The 15,940-nt window shown below is 53.9% G+C and overlaps 1 protein-coding gene and 1 long non-coding RNA gene across 9 annotated transcripts in view; one reads left to right on the top strand and one right to left on the bottom strand.

The window, feature by feature from the left end:
- GTF2IRD1 (GTF2I repeat domain containing 1) overlaps positions 1-15,940 on the bottom strand; it is a 123,801-nt gene that overhangs the window by 60,645 nt on the left and 47,216 nt on the right. For all 5 annotated transcript variants that reach the window (XM_053555799.1, XM_053555797.1, XM_053555801.1 and 2 more), the window contains 8 exons: positions 15,619-15,929; positions 14,479-14,568; positions 12,336-12,419; positions 8,172-8,355; positions 2,719-2,744; positions 1,643-1,751; positions 699-739; positions 177-257 (listed from right to left, as the gene is read on the bottom strand). In XM_053555799.1, coding sequence (XP_053411774.1) covers positions 177-257; positions 699-739; positions 1,643-1,751; positions 2,719-2,744; positions 8,172-8,355; positions 12,336-12,419; positions 14,479-14,568; positions 15,619-15,929 — 926 coding nt within the window. The remainder of the gene's footprint in view (positions 1-176; positions 258-698; positions 740-1,642; positions 1,752-2,718; positions 2,745-8,171; positions 8,356-12,335; positions 12,420-14,478; positions 14,569-15,618; positions 15,930-15,940) is intronic.
- Positions 4,647-14,472, top strand: LOC128561493 (uncharacterized). Of its 4 annotated transcripts, none has more exons than XR_008373268.1 (6): positions 4,647-4,806; positions 4,933-5,083; positions 9,867-11,177; positions 11,574-11,775; positions 12,355-12,444; positions 13,970-14,472. It is a non-coding gene; the product is annotated as an uncharacterized LOC128561493 (long non-coding RNA). The 4 variants fall into 4 exon arrangements; XR_008373269.1 differs by having other exon boundaries at positions 4,647-5,083; positions 13,970-14,217; positions 14,306-14,472; XR_008373267.1 differs by having other exon boundaries at positions 4,647-5,083.

The raw sequence follows: 15,940 nt of genomic DNA, 5'->3' as shown, positions 1-15,940 counted from the left end.
CTCAATATCCTCATTGCTCTCAATTACCTAGAGAAACAATGCCCCGAGACCCCTTCTTGGAGGGCCAGGCCCTTGGGAGGCTAATGGGACGTCCTGGTTCCAGCCAGCCCAGGAGCCTTGCTTCACAAGTCACTTGATTCCCATAGGAGACAGCCCTTCAGGCTCCTGCCTCTTACCTGGGACAGTGACCTGAATGATATCTAGATCTTCTGGCTCAATTTTGATCGGCCTCAGCCCGCTTAGCTCCCCAGAGGTTCCTGTGAGGAGGAAAGAAGGGATCCAAGTCAGGTCTGGCATAAGCTTGGCTGAGCCCAGTAGGTCATTTCAGAACATTTTTGTGCCTGTAACTTGTTAGTGAGCCCCTAGGAAAAGTCATGTCAGCCCTCTGGCTCCTACTCAGACCAGGAATGGAAGTCAGGTGGGTTCTCAGGCCAGGCCTAGAGACAGACCCACAGAGAGGAGGCAGTGGTGATGTCAAGACCTGGGTTGCCACCCTCCCACCCCATCTCTCCTTGTCCCCCCAGTAAGCTCCCAGCATGCCTTGCACCTTGGTGGTGTGAGGCCTTGGGGACAGGAGTGGGCAGAGGAGACTCATTAGTACCCTAGGCTCCTCCCCAAGGCTGCAGAGTGGGGCTGGTGGCCACCCTCTCAACCCCCCCAGCCCCGTGACACACACAGTGGTTCCTGCTCCTCCTTACCTGGCCCGCATTCTTCAGAGATGCTGCTGCCCTTGTCTGACCTGTGAAGGGAAGCCATGAAACGACATGGCATTAGCCTTGTCAAGGGCTGCCCTGCCTCAGCTCTGCCCCTCCAGGCAGTGAGGGGCCCCAAGCAGGTGCCAAAGCATACACACCCCTGAAACATCACTCCGTTCCCACAGTGCCCATAGGATGGTGTCCCTCAACCCTACCAGCAAAATTTCTAGTGTCCTAACTTCAGGGACTATAGTCCCTGGCGCTGCCTGAACCAAGCTCCTGCTCCCTGCCCTGGGGTGAAGTGTCTGGGTGTCCACTCGCCCAACCAGCTGACAGCTCTGAGGCCCTGTGCTTAGCGTAGTAGATTTGGTCATTGCTTGTTGCAGGGGTAAAGAGCTGAGGGGATGCCAGCCAGGAAGGGGTAAGGCAGTCTGGAGAGGGACTAGGGAAGGAAGGTGGGCAGGACCACTGGACAGATGAGTCAGTTCCATCTTTCCCATAGCACTGCAGAAGGAGAGCTGGTTAGGTCTTGGGGATTCTGGGATAAATGTCCCCTCTCTGGTTCCCAGGAGCTCATAGCCTGGGTAGGGCAAACTGCTGGCCAATGAGCAGGCTGTGTGCTAGGTGTAGGGCCTGGTGAGCACCCAGGGCAGATACCTGACTGAGTGCAGGCATTTAGAGGTTTCTGAGAGAGGGGACATTGGCTAGGTCCTGATGAATGAGGGCTGTCTGGGTATAAGGAGTAGGTTGTGCTGTTTTGTTCTCCCTTGCACTCTGATTCTCCCTGGCCTGCAGTGGGTATATACGGGTGTCTGTGTGTGATGCCCAATGTACCAAAGAGGGTGTCGGATGGTGGCAGCTGCCCTAGGCCCCCTTTCTCCCCATAGTAACACAGGTCCAGCCAGGAGATAGGGTGGCTGTGGGTGGGGAGCTGGCTGGGGCCTTACCGAGCATTCCCAGCCAGGTCGAGAATGGTGGCCCGAGAGACCTCCACAGAGGTATCCTCTGGCGGGCTGGCTGGCTCCAGCTTCATGGGGTCTTTGGTAAACTTGTTCCCTGTGTGGAAAGTCAGGGAGGTCACGACAAAGGCCCTCTAACCTCCTCTTGCCTTCAGGGCACCTGGGAAAGGGCCTCCATGTCAGTCTCCTGAGGGCACCGTGGGGGTGGGGTCTGGCTCTGCCTCTCCCTGTAGGCTCCGTGTCCAGACAACAGCCAAGAGTGGATCCTGGGGAGACGCCTCCCTGGGAAGAAGGAATAGTGGCCCTAGTGGCAATAGAAGCCAGAGATCTGGGAGGACAGGGCAGGAAGAGGGAGAGGCCAAAGCCAGAGTGGCTGTGCTGCCATCAGGCTAGTGCTAGGGTTGAGTCAGCCCTCTGGAAGAAGCCAGGCTCCCCTGAGGCTACACCTTGGGACGAGTCTCTCACTTTATTATGCCAGGAACCCAGAAGAAAGAGCTTTAATCCTTCCATTGCACAGATGTGGAAACTGAGGCCCATAAGACCTTGCCCAAGGTCACAAAGCTGGTGAGAAGTGGGACCAGAACTGGGACCTAGGTCCATCACACCCTGAGATCCTAGAGCAAGCTGCCCCTGCTGCCCCAGATAGAGCCCTTCTCTTCCACTCAAGGTGCTGCCCACAAGTCATAAGCACAGGCTCTGTAGCCGCACTGCCTGGGAGTGGCCAGAGGCCACAGTTCACCAGGGGGCTTCAGTTCCTCCTTTTCCTAACAATGCCCAGAATTAAATTAAATAACAATAATATGTGCCAACAGCTTAGAAGAGAAGCTAGTACAGTTAGTGTTCAGCAAACCTTAGCTTTATTATTCCCTATTGGGGTATCCCATGCCCAATAGTCTGTCAGTACCTTGGAGACCAGGGCCATGTCTATGTCAGGACATAAAGCCACAGCCCAGACTCCTTCCCAGCCCCAGGGGAGGGACTCAAGAGAACTGGGTCTAATGTGATGACAGCTCAGGGACTGTCAGGATATTAACTTGGAGGTTTCAGAGATAGTACCCACATACCTGTGAAAATTCGCTCATCAAACATCCTGGGGAGAAAAGAGATGAATGTGAGAATATGTAGGCTCTGGGGCTCTCCAGGGGCTCAGGGAGGTACCTCCAAAGCCCCTTCGGTGACCTAAGTTCCCCATGCAGATACAGCTACAGGAGATGCCATAGTCAAGAACAACAGAACATTCTAATTGTTTCCTGACAGCCAGGGAAAGCATAGGCCAGTCCCCGAGGGTCCTAGAGCATCCAACCTGTTCATGACACCCTGGGGGCCTCTTCCAGCCCCAGGTGAACAACTCAAGCCCCTTCCCTATCAGCACCCAACTATGAATGACTCATTCATCTATTCCAGGAGCTTCACCCAAAACCTCCTGTGTCACAGCAAAAGGCATAGCAAATAGCCAGGCAGGGTGACGTGGGCGACGCTTCAGACCCGGGGCCCAAGTAGGGTGGCCAACCCTTCATGGAGGAGGGAATGACAAGCTGAGGCACAGAGGAGGCTGGGGGAGGTGAGGCACACAGCCTTCAGTGCTGTGCTCAGGCCCCTGGTCTCTACCCTAGGGGTACCCGGGTGCTCGATGAGTGTGACACAGTCAGACCATTGAGGGATGGACTGTAGGGGAGGCAGCTAGAAGTTCTAGCAAGGAAGCTGAGGCTTGAGCAAAGGTCAGCAGGGGTGGCCTCCAGGGCTGGCTTCTTTCTGTCCTATCCTCAGCTCCACTGGGGTGGTTTCCAGTGGGTTGAGAGTCTCCGGCAGCTGGCTGGGGGCTTCAGTACAGTCCTTGCGCCATGGAGTGGTTTGACAAGAGGATGGGGCTTTTGTCACTAAACTCAGTCTCTAGAGGTTACACAGAAGGAATGAAGGGGTATCTGAGTCCACACACCCAACAATGCCCAGAGGGCCTAGCAGGATACTCCAGCAGAGTCAAAAAAGTCGGTCCCAGGAAACAGAGCCTGGATCGCCAGGTATGAGCCTCAAAACCCCAGTCCCCTGCTGCTCCTGGAGGCCCACACACATCTGGATCTCACAGGCTGAGAAGCAGCCTGAAGGAGTACTTCTGGGGTGGACGGCTTCCTTTCTCAGGCCTGCACACTCAGCCTGAGACCCTTCCATGGACAGGCTGCTGGCATCTGGTTTTTTATTACCTATGGAGTTATATATTTATTGGAAAGCAGGAGCCAGGGTGTCAACATAGCATTAGAGGCTTATACTGGTCTCTCAGTGGAGAAGGGGATAGGGGTCAGATGCTGGAGAGAACATCAGATGCCCTCACGGGGTGCCAGACTGGAAGACCTGACGTGCACTGATTGTCAAGCCTCCAAGCAGTCTTGAGTTCTAGAATCCTCTCTAGATACTTTCTCCACTTAAGTTCTGCCCCAAGGGGTGAACTCAGATCCTCGAGGCTTGTGCCACATCCCGGTAGGAACATGGGCCTGAAGATCTTGAGGCCAGACCTTGGCATGAGTTGGCGTGAGGAGGACCCTGTACCACCAGTAACAAAACCCACAGGCCTGGTTGAGAGCACCCTGACCTCCCAACCTCGCATAGCCACAGACAGGCTCCACCTTAAACTAGACAGGCTTCCACAGAAGAGGGCCAGGCTCCACCTTCAGCCCTCTTCTCTCCTGACCCACGTCTGCCAGGACAATCTCAAAAGCTGGACCAAAGAGTCTAGGGAGTACAACAGAGAAAACTGCACTGAGGCCTCAAACTGGAGCAGCTACTGTTCAAGCACCTCACCAGTGTCTGGTCATTTAATCTCCAATCAATACTATGATATGAGATAGTTATCAGGCATGTTTTATATAAGTGGGACACCAAGCAGTTAAGTAACTTGCCCTAGGACACACAGCTGGCCGAGGGGAAGGCCATCCGTGCCCATGCACTCAGCTGTGCTGTCACTCCCCAGGAAAGTGTGGTGAGGAAGAGGACTCATGCGACGGAACAGCAGAACAGCTGCTACATGGCAGCCTGTTATGTCCACATCCTGACTTTATGTTGGAAAAACCTGGGAAGGGGGCATTGCTGCCCCTGTTTTTACAGATGAGGAAACTAAGGTGCAGAAGAGAAGCTTCTTGGCCAGGGTCATCACACTGCAAGTGAGTAGCTTTGAAATTGGTCCACCTGATGCCAAAGCCTCCTCCACGAAGCCTCACAGACCTGCCGCTCAGACTGCCGCTGCTGAGTCCTGTACACCTGGGAATGTGTTTTGATGTGCCCTCTAGAAGGCCACCCACTGTGACAGGACCTGCTATTTAGTGACATCCTCGGCAGAGCCCAGTGAGGGGCAGGGCTGCAGGTGTGTGGCAAATACTGGTGAAGAATGAAGAGGGCTACAGCTTGAACTGAAGAACAGGGAATGCAAAATCACCCACAGTGAGGGCCTAACACTGTGCTCAGGTCTGTAAGGGGACACAAGGGTGCCCTTGCTGCTTTTTTCCCCCCTACCCACCTGCCAGGAGCCAAGTGAAGGACTTAATAGCAGGAAAAGGACTTAGTAGCAAGAAAGATTTAAGCTAGACATAAGTAAGCACTGCCCAACTGAAAGGTGATGGATTTCAATTCATCTCCAGGATCATTTATCAAGTGGGGCCCCAAGTAAGAGAAATAAGGATACAAGAGGAAGCCAGATGAGGTCCCACTCCTACATGGGGGCAGGTTGGGGGTGCAGTAAGCCAGGGAGAAATCACTTGCTGCTGGAGGGTAACATTCTTTCCGAATGAAGACAGGGGACAGCTTTTAGAGGCAGAGGAAAGCAAGTCCTGAAAGACGAAGACAGGTGGGAGGGCGGGTAGGAGAAAGCTGCAGACTGAGGGGGAGGCTTCAGCAAGGCTTAGAGGAGGCAGGTGAAGCAGCTCATGTTCAGAGACAGCCACCTAAGGGTGTACTTGATCCTGGGCGGGAGGGAGAGTGGGCACTAAGGTTGGCAGGGGGGCTGTGGGCAGGCTGAGAGAGTATGCTTTATCTTGAGGGCTAGAGAAGGATTCTGAGGAAGACCCACATGGTCAGGGCTGACTTGCAGAACAGTCTCCCTCCTTGGCTTTCCTCCCTCCTCCTGATACCCCTTCTTAGCTTCCTTTCCCCAACCTCTAATGTGAAGATCCCCGGGGTCTGTCAGGACTCTCTCTCTCTTTTTTTTTTTGCAGTTTTTGGCCGGGACTGGGTTTGAACCTGCTGCCTCCGGCATATGGGGCCGGCGCCCTACTCCTTTGAGCCACGGGCACTGCCCAGGACTCTCTTTTTTTTTCCCTAGAGACAGAGTCTCACTGTACTGCCCTTGGTAGAGTGCCGTGGCGTCACACGGCTCACAGCAACCTCTAACTCTTGGGCTTACGCGATTCTCTTGCCTCAGCCTCCTGAGCAGCTGGGACCACAGGCGCCCGCCACAACGCCCGGCTATTTTTTGGTTGCAGTTTAGCCGGGGCTGGGTTTAAACCCGCCACCCTTGGCATATGGGGCCGGCGCCCTACTCACTGAGCCACAGGCGCCGCCCAGGACGCTCTTTTTTATTCTTTTTTCTTTTTTTTTTGAGACAGAATGTCATTCCGGTGCCTCAGGCAAAAGTGTCCAGGAGTCAGCCCAGCTCACAGCAATCTCAAACTTCTGTGTTCAAGCAATCCTCTTGCCTCAGCCTCCCGAGTAGCTGGGACTACAGGAGCCCACCATGATGCCCAGATAATTGTTTTCTACTTTTCAGTAGAGTTCGGGGTCTCACTCTTGATCAAGGTGGTCTGAAACTCCTGAGCTCAAGAGATCCTCCCACCTCAGCCTCCCAGAGTGCTAGGATTACAAGTGTGAGCCACGGCGTCTGGCCTGGACTCTCTTCTCATATTTGCCCTGCCCCAGCCCCTTGTGATCTCTTCCCAGCCTCTGCTGACATGTCCTGAGCATCTCCCATTCAACACATCCAAGGCGATCCCTCCCATCCCACCCCTATCAATAAGCACAGACTCAGGGGTGGTCCTTGCTTCCAAGATTTCCCCAATCACTCCCCATATTCCATCACAGCAAACCCTATTACAGCCCCAAATCTCCCCAAACATAGTTGTGCCAGTCCTCTGCCTTCTTGCCCATAGCACAGGCCCAGCCCTAGCCCCATCATTGCCAGACCAGGTGACCATGGCCTCAGGCTTCCTGTCCCTGCCCTCTCTTCCTAGGATCCCCTCTTCCCCCCAGCAAACAAGAGGGTCTCCTGGATCCTGGCTCTGACCTCCAGAAGCCCTGCAGAGGTCCATCCCATGGCTGTGGGACTACCCCACGCTCTCAGAGTCAACCCCTCGCTCTGCTCTCACCTCTGGATTATCTGGGGCTCCAGCACATGCCGATTCCTTTGCCAGACTTTCCACCCTGCAGCCTCTTCCCAACCTCCCAGCTCTGGCCTGACAAATGGGACCTTCTCTCAGAGCACCAATTAGCTTGGTTCCCTCGATCCACCCTTTTTCTCTCTCCCATTCCTGCTTATCTCCTAAGTTTTAAGGGAAAGCTCTCTGAAGGTACGAGCCCAAATCTGAATAAGAACATGTTCGCTCATTCATCCATTCATGCCACAAACACATTCTAGGCATCTACCATAGCCCGGGGATTGTTCTAGGCACTGGAGATTTAGAAACGAACAAAGCGCAGTCCTCAACCTCGATGCCTGCTTACAGTCCCGCGGCAACAAATGAGTAAGCCAGCTACATGAGTAAAAGAGCACGCCGGGAGTGGCCCTTGGAGGGCATCCAGAAACACATGTGTGGGAAGTGCCCAACACAGGTCTGCCTGGAGGCAGAGGCTGGATGACACGGCCTCTGGCCACCCCTCTATTTAAACATCCAGGAGGAAGTATGCCAGGAAGTCTGGGGACTGCCTGGGGACTTGTGCTTGCTTGGTAGGGAGACAGGGCTGGGGGATGGGCCATGACAGCAGGTGCCCTGGAGACCATACTGCTCTGCCCTCTCCCACCAACATGTGTGCAGGAGAAACTGGTAGCCTGGGAGGACAGGAGGGGTGGTCAAGCTCCCAGCAGATAAGAGAGGAGGCCAGCTTAGCCCTGCCTGAGCTCTGGGGACTCCTGACAACAGCAGGTAAGTCCAAAGACCTCAGGCCTCCTTTAGAGGGAGGGAGACTTACCAAGTGCCTGATTGGCCAGGCGCTGTGCCTCCCCTTCCCACTTGATCCTTAAGAGGTGGAGAGGAAGAGGCCACCCAAGGGATCAGAATCCTCTCCCAGGCCTATCAGGATCCCTCTGTGAAGCACACCCTTCATTCACCAGTGTCATGAACAGGACACCAGCTAGAAACTGACAGCTTTGTCAACAGCAGAGCAGATGGAATCCTAGCTGGGGACCTGTGCTGTTCTTGCAGATCACCAGGTCTGATCTTGAGCCATTTCAGCCATTCACTTACACCCCAGCTCCATATTTCCACCCCTCCAGGGCCCTGCCCAGTCCAGACACCCCAGCACTTCAGGCAGGGACCCCCACCTCTTGATGATGAAGTGGATGCTGTGTCGCTCCTCCAGGATCCGCTTCAGCTTGGGGACCCCGTATGTGCAGGGGCGTTTGAAAGGGATCTTGTCTGGGATGCCCACGATTTCCACAGCTTCCGGGTCACAGGCAATCTTCCTGTAGGGCACAGGGACCATGTGGTCCAGGCCCAAGGCTTCCGCTAGAAGGGCAACAGCAAGGCTGAGCACGTGATGGAGGCTCCAGGACACAGGGGGCCCTGGGAGGCCACAATCATCATCACTTCCCACCACCCCAACACCACTCTGGCCATGCAGTGACCAGAAGGACCTTGCTTAAACATCAAATCATGTAACTTCTCTTTGAAAAAGTGTCCATGGAGGCCAGGTGTGGTGGCTCACGCCTGTAATCCTAGCACCCTGGGAGGCCAAGGTAGGTGGATTGCTTGGGCCCAGGAGTTTGAGACCAGCCTGAGCCAGAGCGAGATCCCATCTCTAAAAAATAGCTGGGCAGCTCAGTGCCTGTAGCTCAGTGGTTAGGATGCTGGCCACATACACCAAGTCTGGCGGGTTTGAACCCAGCCTGGGCCTGCTAAACAACAGTGACAACTACAACAAAAAAGATGTTGTGGTGTATGCCTGTAGTTCTAGCTACTTGGGAGGCTGAGGCAAGAGAATCGCTAAAGCCCAAGAATTTGAGGTTGCTGTGAGCTGTGATGCCACAGCAATCCACCGAGGATAAAAAATTGAGACTATAACAAACAAACAAAAAAAACAACTATGTCCATGGGCTCCCATCTCACTCAGGCTAAGTCTGACCCATGTGACTCCATCACCTCTGACCTCATCTGCCCCCTGCACCTTTTGAGTTGCTCTGCCCCATTCTCAGGTACCCCCTTGTTGCCTTCCCACGCACCAGGTGCACATGCATCTCAGGGCACCTGCCCAGATCCTCTCTCCTGGAGACCCTCCTGCCTCCCTCCCTGCTCCTGTCACCTCCCGTGCTTCACAAAGCCTCTCTGTCCCCCCCACCCCAACAGTTTTGTCTGTCATCTACTCATCACTACTCGATGTTCCATCCACACTTACTTCTACATGTGTTCACTGTTGGGAACGGAAGCTCCATGGGAGCAAGGGGTTTGTTACTGCCCTGGCCCTGAGATCCAAATGGGTCAGGAGCATAGTAGATGTTTCCAGCATGACTGAGGAATGAATGAACAGCTGGAGGACATGTCCAGGGCCAAGGTCAGCTCTTGGTGGAGCGACTCCAGACACCTAGGTGTGCACAGGTGTATCCTTTCCTCCAGGGAGAGGCTCGGCACACCCTTCATTCACCAGTGACATGAACAGGACACAAGCTAGAAACTGACAGCTTTGTCAACAGCAGAACAGATGGAATCCTAGCTGGGGACCTGTGCTGTTCTTGCAGATCACTAGGTCTGATCTTGAGCCATTTCAGCCATTCACTTACACCCCAGCTCCATATTTCCATTCATTTTCTCATCAAATACTTCCTAAGCACTTACAATATGCTTGACCCAAGTTGAATGGGACCCCATTCTTCCCAAGGCCTGTGTGGGGGGGGGTGTCTCAGGGGACAAGCCATGCTGGGCATCCACTTCACTCTCGCCTCCCCATGTGACCGTCACACTGTCCTCTCTTGAAGGTCCCACATCTCCTTGCTGTTCCTCATGCTCTGCTTGTGTTCCTACAGGTCCCAAGCCAGAGTTGGACTCCCCTCCAGCCACGCCCTGGCTAGGGCAGGACAGAGCTGTGTGGGCCGTTCATGGGTAACACTGACATTGCTTTTCTGTTGATGTGGCCCACGTCTGCGTTGGCAGCTTTGACAACCAGATCCTGCTGTGAAGTCTCACTTAGCTTGTTGTCAAATTAAACTCTTAAAATCTCAACAGCTGTCAAACCATGTCTCCCTACTCCCACCCCCAGGCCCAGTCCTTGAGTGATCAACCCTACAAGTCCACATGAACTCATCTCCTTCACTTCATCTGGTTTGCTGGGGCTGTGGGCTTAGTCCTCCAACCAGCTCCAAAGTCTTCCCAGGTAACAATGTCCTTGAGGCTTCCTGAAGGCTGGGATTTCTGATGTTTCTTTTTCTCTGCTTTTTTCCCCATCTATATCCCTTGCCTCATCATAGCCTACTTTCCCAGATTTGGTGGCTGGAAAGATGTGGCTGGGAGCAAAGGCTGCTCACTCAGCATCTATGGGATGCCTTTACTTACCAAACCATGTCCCCACCCATGGACAGAGTCCCCAAGTACTCAGGAGGAGCTTCCAACTCCCCCGAGCAACAAAGTGCTGAAGGAGCTCTGGCTTGAAGAGGAGCAAGGGGGGAGCTGGTGGGGGGATCCTCAACCACCCCCAGCACTCCCTGGATTTGGCCCAAGGGCTGACATCCTCGATGAAGAAAAGCCTCAGTATTCTGTAAAGTCCAGAGTGTGCACAGGCCAGAGAACTGCAGTGTAGTGGGGCTGCCCAGGTCTTTACCCCAGGCCACTGGGCTCCTGGCTGGGGCATAACCTTCCCAGGGCAGCCAGAGCCAGCTCCTCCCCAGACCCCCTCCCAGTACTGCCCATCTGGCCCATGCCTGCCTGATGTGAGTGCAGGTGCCCTTACAGTGCTGAGAGGAGGGGAACAGTGAGTGGGCCAGGGTGGCCACATCAAAGGTACCTAGGCTACCTCAGTGTCTTCACTAAGGCCACCAGAGTCTCACTCAGCCCGAGCTTTACATGGAAGGCCCAGCAGAACTCCCTAACCCTGGTCCAGACCAGAGGGGACCTGCTCCCTGAAGCCACCTGACTCCCCTGGCCCGCTGAGATCTCATCTCCCCTGAGCTATCCTGTCTTCCGGACCTCAGCCCCTCTACGTTCCTGCTTACTGCTGTGTGCACCATGCTGTCTACACCTTGCAATTCCCGTCACCTGCTGAAGCATCCTGAGACCAGAGTCGGCCTGAGCCACACCTGCTACAGTGCCTGGCACAAACAAGGGCTCAAAATGCACAACTAGTAAGTGAACAGACCAGTGACTATGTGAAAACTCAGAGGAGGGGAGGGAGGGAGAGGAAGACCAAGGTGATGAAAGAGGGCAGGAGAGAGAAGGAAGAAAGGGCAGGGAGGAGGCAAAGCCCCACCAGCCAGCTGTGCTCCGGTTAGGAAGTGGGAGGGCCAGTGCCCTCTGACTCCTGACACAGGCTTGCTCTTCCCACCTCAGCATGCAGGGAGTTCTGAGGCCACTGAGCCCCTTTCTGTCCCCATCAGCACCATGCTCCCCACAATCCTCTTCTCTCCCCATTGTGCAGAGAACATCCCTGCTGCAGGGGTCTGCATGAATCAGGTGGCATTAGCCAGGTCACACCTATGTGGTCCCTGAGTAGTCTATGGGCACTTGTGTCATTTCCCCAGGGACTGTCACCCACCCAAACAAGGGACACACAGTGCCCAACCACTGAAGACTGAACAAGAAGCAAGGACTACCCAGGATACTAAGGAAGACAGGTGTGAGAGGGCACAGCAGGGGACCCAAGACCCAGAGCTGCCTTCTAGCCAGCAGTGCCTGTGCATCCTCCCGGGCCTGAAACTCCTGCCCGCCCCATGCTGGCCCCAGGTACACCACCTGCATCTGCTCTAAGCCTGGCTCTGTTCTGGGTGCTGGGTAGAGTCCTGGTCCTCAAGAGATAGCCATGGGAGAGAAAACCATGGGACCACCCAACCCAGGCTGGGGACCCAAAGGCTTCCTGAAGAAGATGACTACCAAGCTGAGTCTCAAAGAACATTTAGCAATTTGCCCCACAAAGGTATAAAGGGCACGCCTGGCAGAGACAGGAGACAGCATGTGCTGAGGGGGCCAACGGAGATTTTTCTAGGCCCTCCAGGCAGTCCCCCACATGGGAAATCTACCCCCAGCCTGCCCTGCTTCCCACGGCTGAGTCCAGGTCTGGGGCTTTGCCATCAGTTCCACCCCCTGAGGAATCTGGAAGGGAAATATTGACACAACCACCCCCTACCTAGACAGGAGGAGCCTGTGCCGGATGACATTACTGTTGACGGCGCGCGGGTGCCAGCATATGGCTCCCGCTGTCGTGTTGGGGAACACGAGTGATTGCCACGTAATGAGATGCTCCACACGGCTGCTGGGGCCACACAGCGGCCGCGCCACCCACTCACCATATCTGCTGTTAAACAGGATCTGCACGCACTCCCGCAGTGTGTTGATGTCCTCGGTTTCCTTTATGAAGGCGTCCCACTTCTCTATCAAAACACACAGGAGGCTCAAGTAAGCAGGGACCCTGGGAAGGTCACACTCCCTCCACCACTGCTGCTGCCTTGGGCTTTCTCCTCCAGAGCCCCTGAGACCAACCCCAGCTCTTCTACCCCACCTCGGACCCTACACAAATCCAGAATGTCCTGATAGTCCTCACCCCTCATCTGTTCGTCTCTTGCCTCAAAGTTTCCGTCTGTCCTCCCCCACGTGTGCCATGCAGGCTCAGCCCATCCATCCCAGGCCCATCCTGCCCCAGACAGGCAGGAGGTTGGAAGGACAGCCTGAGTCTGGATCTCAACGATCTAACCCACGCACCTCATACATCTCAGGTCTCACCTGGTGCTAGGGTTGTCAGCTTCCCCCAAGTTCTCAGCCCTGCTGGCCTTTCCCATAAAACCAAAGCCCCGCCTCAATTTAATTTTAATAACAAGAACAATCATTTGGTTCATTATAATTAGTAAAAGTAAGATCTTTATTTACTAGGTGCTTATTTGTGCTAAGTACTATACATACATAATATACATCCTATTTTATCCCTTATTATAATCTTTAAACATATGTGTTATTCCCATTTTGCAGAGAGGAAAACTGAGGGTCAGAGAAGCTGAGCATCTTGCATGAGATCACCCAGTTAGATTTTACCCCAGCCTTGTTTGGCACAGTGTGTGTGTAAGGGGATCCTCCATTCTGATCCTAGGGGACTGGGTTTTCTTTCTTTCTTTCTTTTTTTTTTTTTTGAGAAAGAGTCTCACTTTGTCACCCTCTGCAGAGCGCTATGGCCTCACAGCTCACAGCAACTTCCAACTCTTGGGCTTAAGCGGTTCTCTTGCCTCAGCCTCCCAAGAGCTGGGACTACAGATGCACACTACAACACCCAGCTATTTTTAGACATGGGTCTCGCTCTTGAACTCGTGAGCTCAGGCAATCCACCTGCCTCAGTCTCCCAGAATGCTAGGATTATAACAGTTGTGAGTCACTGCACCCACCCCGGGGTTGGGTTTTCTTAAAGAACTTCTTACCGGAGATGAGGCTGAGACCTCCACATAGCAGAACTACCGGAAAGTCTTAGTTCATTCTTTCTTAGTACAAATGAATCCCAAATGTTCCTTCTCTCAGTCTGTCTGTGTGCAACTTTTAAAATCTATCCACATTTTTTTTTTTATTAGAGATAGTCTCATTTTGTCACCCTCGGTAGAATGCCGTGGTGTCACAGCTTATAGCAACCTCGAGCTCTTGGGCTTAGGCGATTCTCTTGCCTCAGCCTCCTGAGCAGCTGGGACTACAGGGGCCCGCCATAATGCCCGGCTATTTTTTTGTTGCAGTTTGGCCGGGGCCGGGTATATGGGGCTGGCGCCCTACTCACTGAGCCATAGGTGCTGCCGTATCCACATATTTTTTTGATATTCCTTCCTTCAATAGGTGAGAGTATAGGCTGGATCAAGTTTCTGGCTTCTAACGGGTAAAATATTAGCAGAAGCAACAGAAATTTCTGAGGCTGGGTCACCAAAGACGTGGCTTCCTCTTTACTCTCTCTTAGGCCATCAACACTGAAGGAAACCAGCTGCCACACTGTGAGGACGCTCAAGCAGCCCCGTAAAGGACAGTGAGGAACTGAGGCCTCCTGTCAAGGCCACGCAAGTGAGCTTGGGAGCAGTCTCTCTGGCTCCAGTGAAGCCTTCAAACAACGACAGGCCCAGCTGACATCTTGACTACAAACTCACGAGAGACCCTGAGCCAGAGCTGCCTGGATCAGCTGCTCCCAAATTCCCAACCACCTATACTGAGGTAGTAAATCCTTGTTGTTTTAAGCTACATTTGGGAGTAATTTATCATACAGCAGTAGATAACTATTACACCCTGGTTTTACTCACAGCCCCTTGAGCAGAGCTGTTCCTCCTTTTTCTCACAAAGACCCGGAAGGGGGTCAGACATAGTCCTGGCACTCAGGGTGAGAGTGCAGGCAAGGACGAATTTCCATTTCAGTGAGCAACACCTTCAACCCCAGCTCCTACTCCAGGCAGGGTGCTGCCACAGGCACTGTCCTACCTGACTTGTCGTGGACGATGGAGAAGAGAATGCGCTTGGAGGCATGGACGTTCTGGATGAGAGGCCCACCAGGTCCCATGGGCTTTTGTCCTGGACAAGGAAGAGAAAAGGGATAGGTTCCATCTGGGCCCCAAGAGGTGTTCTCCAGGACCAGCTCCAGTGCACAGGCTTTGGCTCTAGGGTAATAGTCTCATCTGGCAGGGAGACAGACTCCAGAACTGGGCCCTGTGATCATGAATGCAAAGCAAGTTCCCGGGCCAGAGGCCTAGGACATTCTGCACCAGAATCTGCTATTCTAATGCCAGGCAGGATAAGTAGGATGCTGGAGGTCACCTTTTCCAGGTGGGAACACTCATTTCAGGTGTGTAAGTCCTAAATCTTGGTCAGCTCACACACTTATGGAAGGGGGTGTTGTTTTTCTCCTTGTAATAATAATAACAGTTGATATAACTTACAAGCACCTACTATGCACCCAGCATTGGACCCAGCACTTTAACAGAGAAGACATGAACTCATTGGAACTATTTATCCAAATGGATTGCTGGACTTCACCCCTAAAACTTCAGATTCAGCAAGACAGCTGGGGCCTATGAACATGCATTCCTAACTTGCCCTCAGGGAACACTGCTGGCGCCACCCACCTGCCATTTAATCACAAAAACTGTCTCAGAAAGTAGGTCCTACTAGCACCCCCATTTTACAGATGAGGAAACTAAATCTCAGAGAGGTAGAGATCTGCCCTAGGATACTCAGACTTTGGGCAGAGGAGCTAGAATAGCCCAGACCTTCCTCACACTCAGCTGTTCCTTCTCCTATGTCTCTTAATCTAGGTTGGATATGGAGTGGATACTCATTAAGTGCACGTAGGCTGACCAGCACACTCCCTTCAGAGTCTCCTCATGGAGTCTCCTAGGTATCTCTTGGTTCCAGGCCAAGGACACTGTCACTGATGCCTCAGCAGAAGCCCAGGGTCCAAAGGGGTCCCAGGCAGGACAATCTCTTCCTAGCCCCACCCCCTTGCCCAGACATGCCTTCTTCCAGCCTGGGAGAGCCGAAGCATCCCGACCTGCTCTGAGAGGGTGTCTCTGCAAGTAACTTCCGTCCCACCCCCAGACTTGGAGGTCCCAGCAGCAATGTTACCACAATAGTCGGAGAAGTCTTGGGCACCAGGGGCCTTGGGCTCTGGCACAGGCCGGCTCAGGCCCAGGTCGCTGGGGATGAGGGGCCAAGCGGGCGCTTCCTGCTTGAGCTCTCGGATGGTGTGGTTGGGGAGCGGGGTGCTGTACAGGAAGCTGGCCATGGAGGAGGATGTGGTGCTGGGGGGCAGGTCCTGGGGTGGCACCTTGGAGGCCTGGCCATGCAGGCCGCAGTCCCGTGACCCCTTGGGGATCAAGGAGACGCCATTCAGCTCCACTAGGGCCTTTGATTCCCGCCCGCCATCCTCCAGCGGCCTGAATAAAGG

This window comes from Nycticebus coucang, chromosome 12 (genome assembly GCF_027406575.1).
Source record: "Nycticebus coucang isolate mNycCou1 chromosome 12, mNycCou1.pri, whole genome shotgun sequence".
NCBI classification, from domain to species: Eukaryota; Metazoa; Chordata; class Mammalia; order Primates; family Lorisidae; genus Nycticebus; species Nycticebus coucang.
Note: the sequence above shows the minus strand (reverse complement) of the source record. Positions and strands in the feature narration are given on the sequence as shown.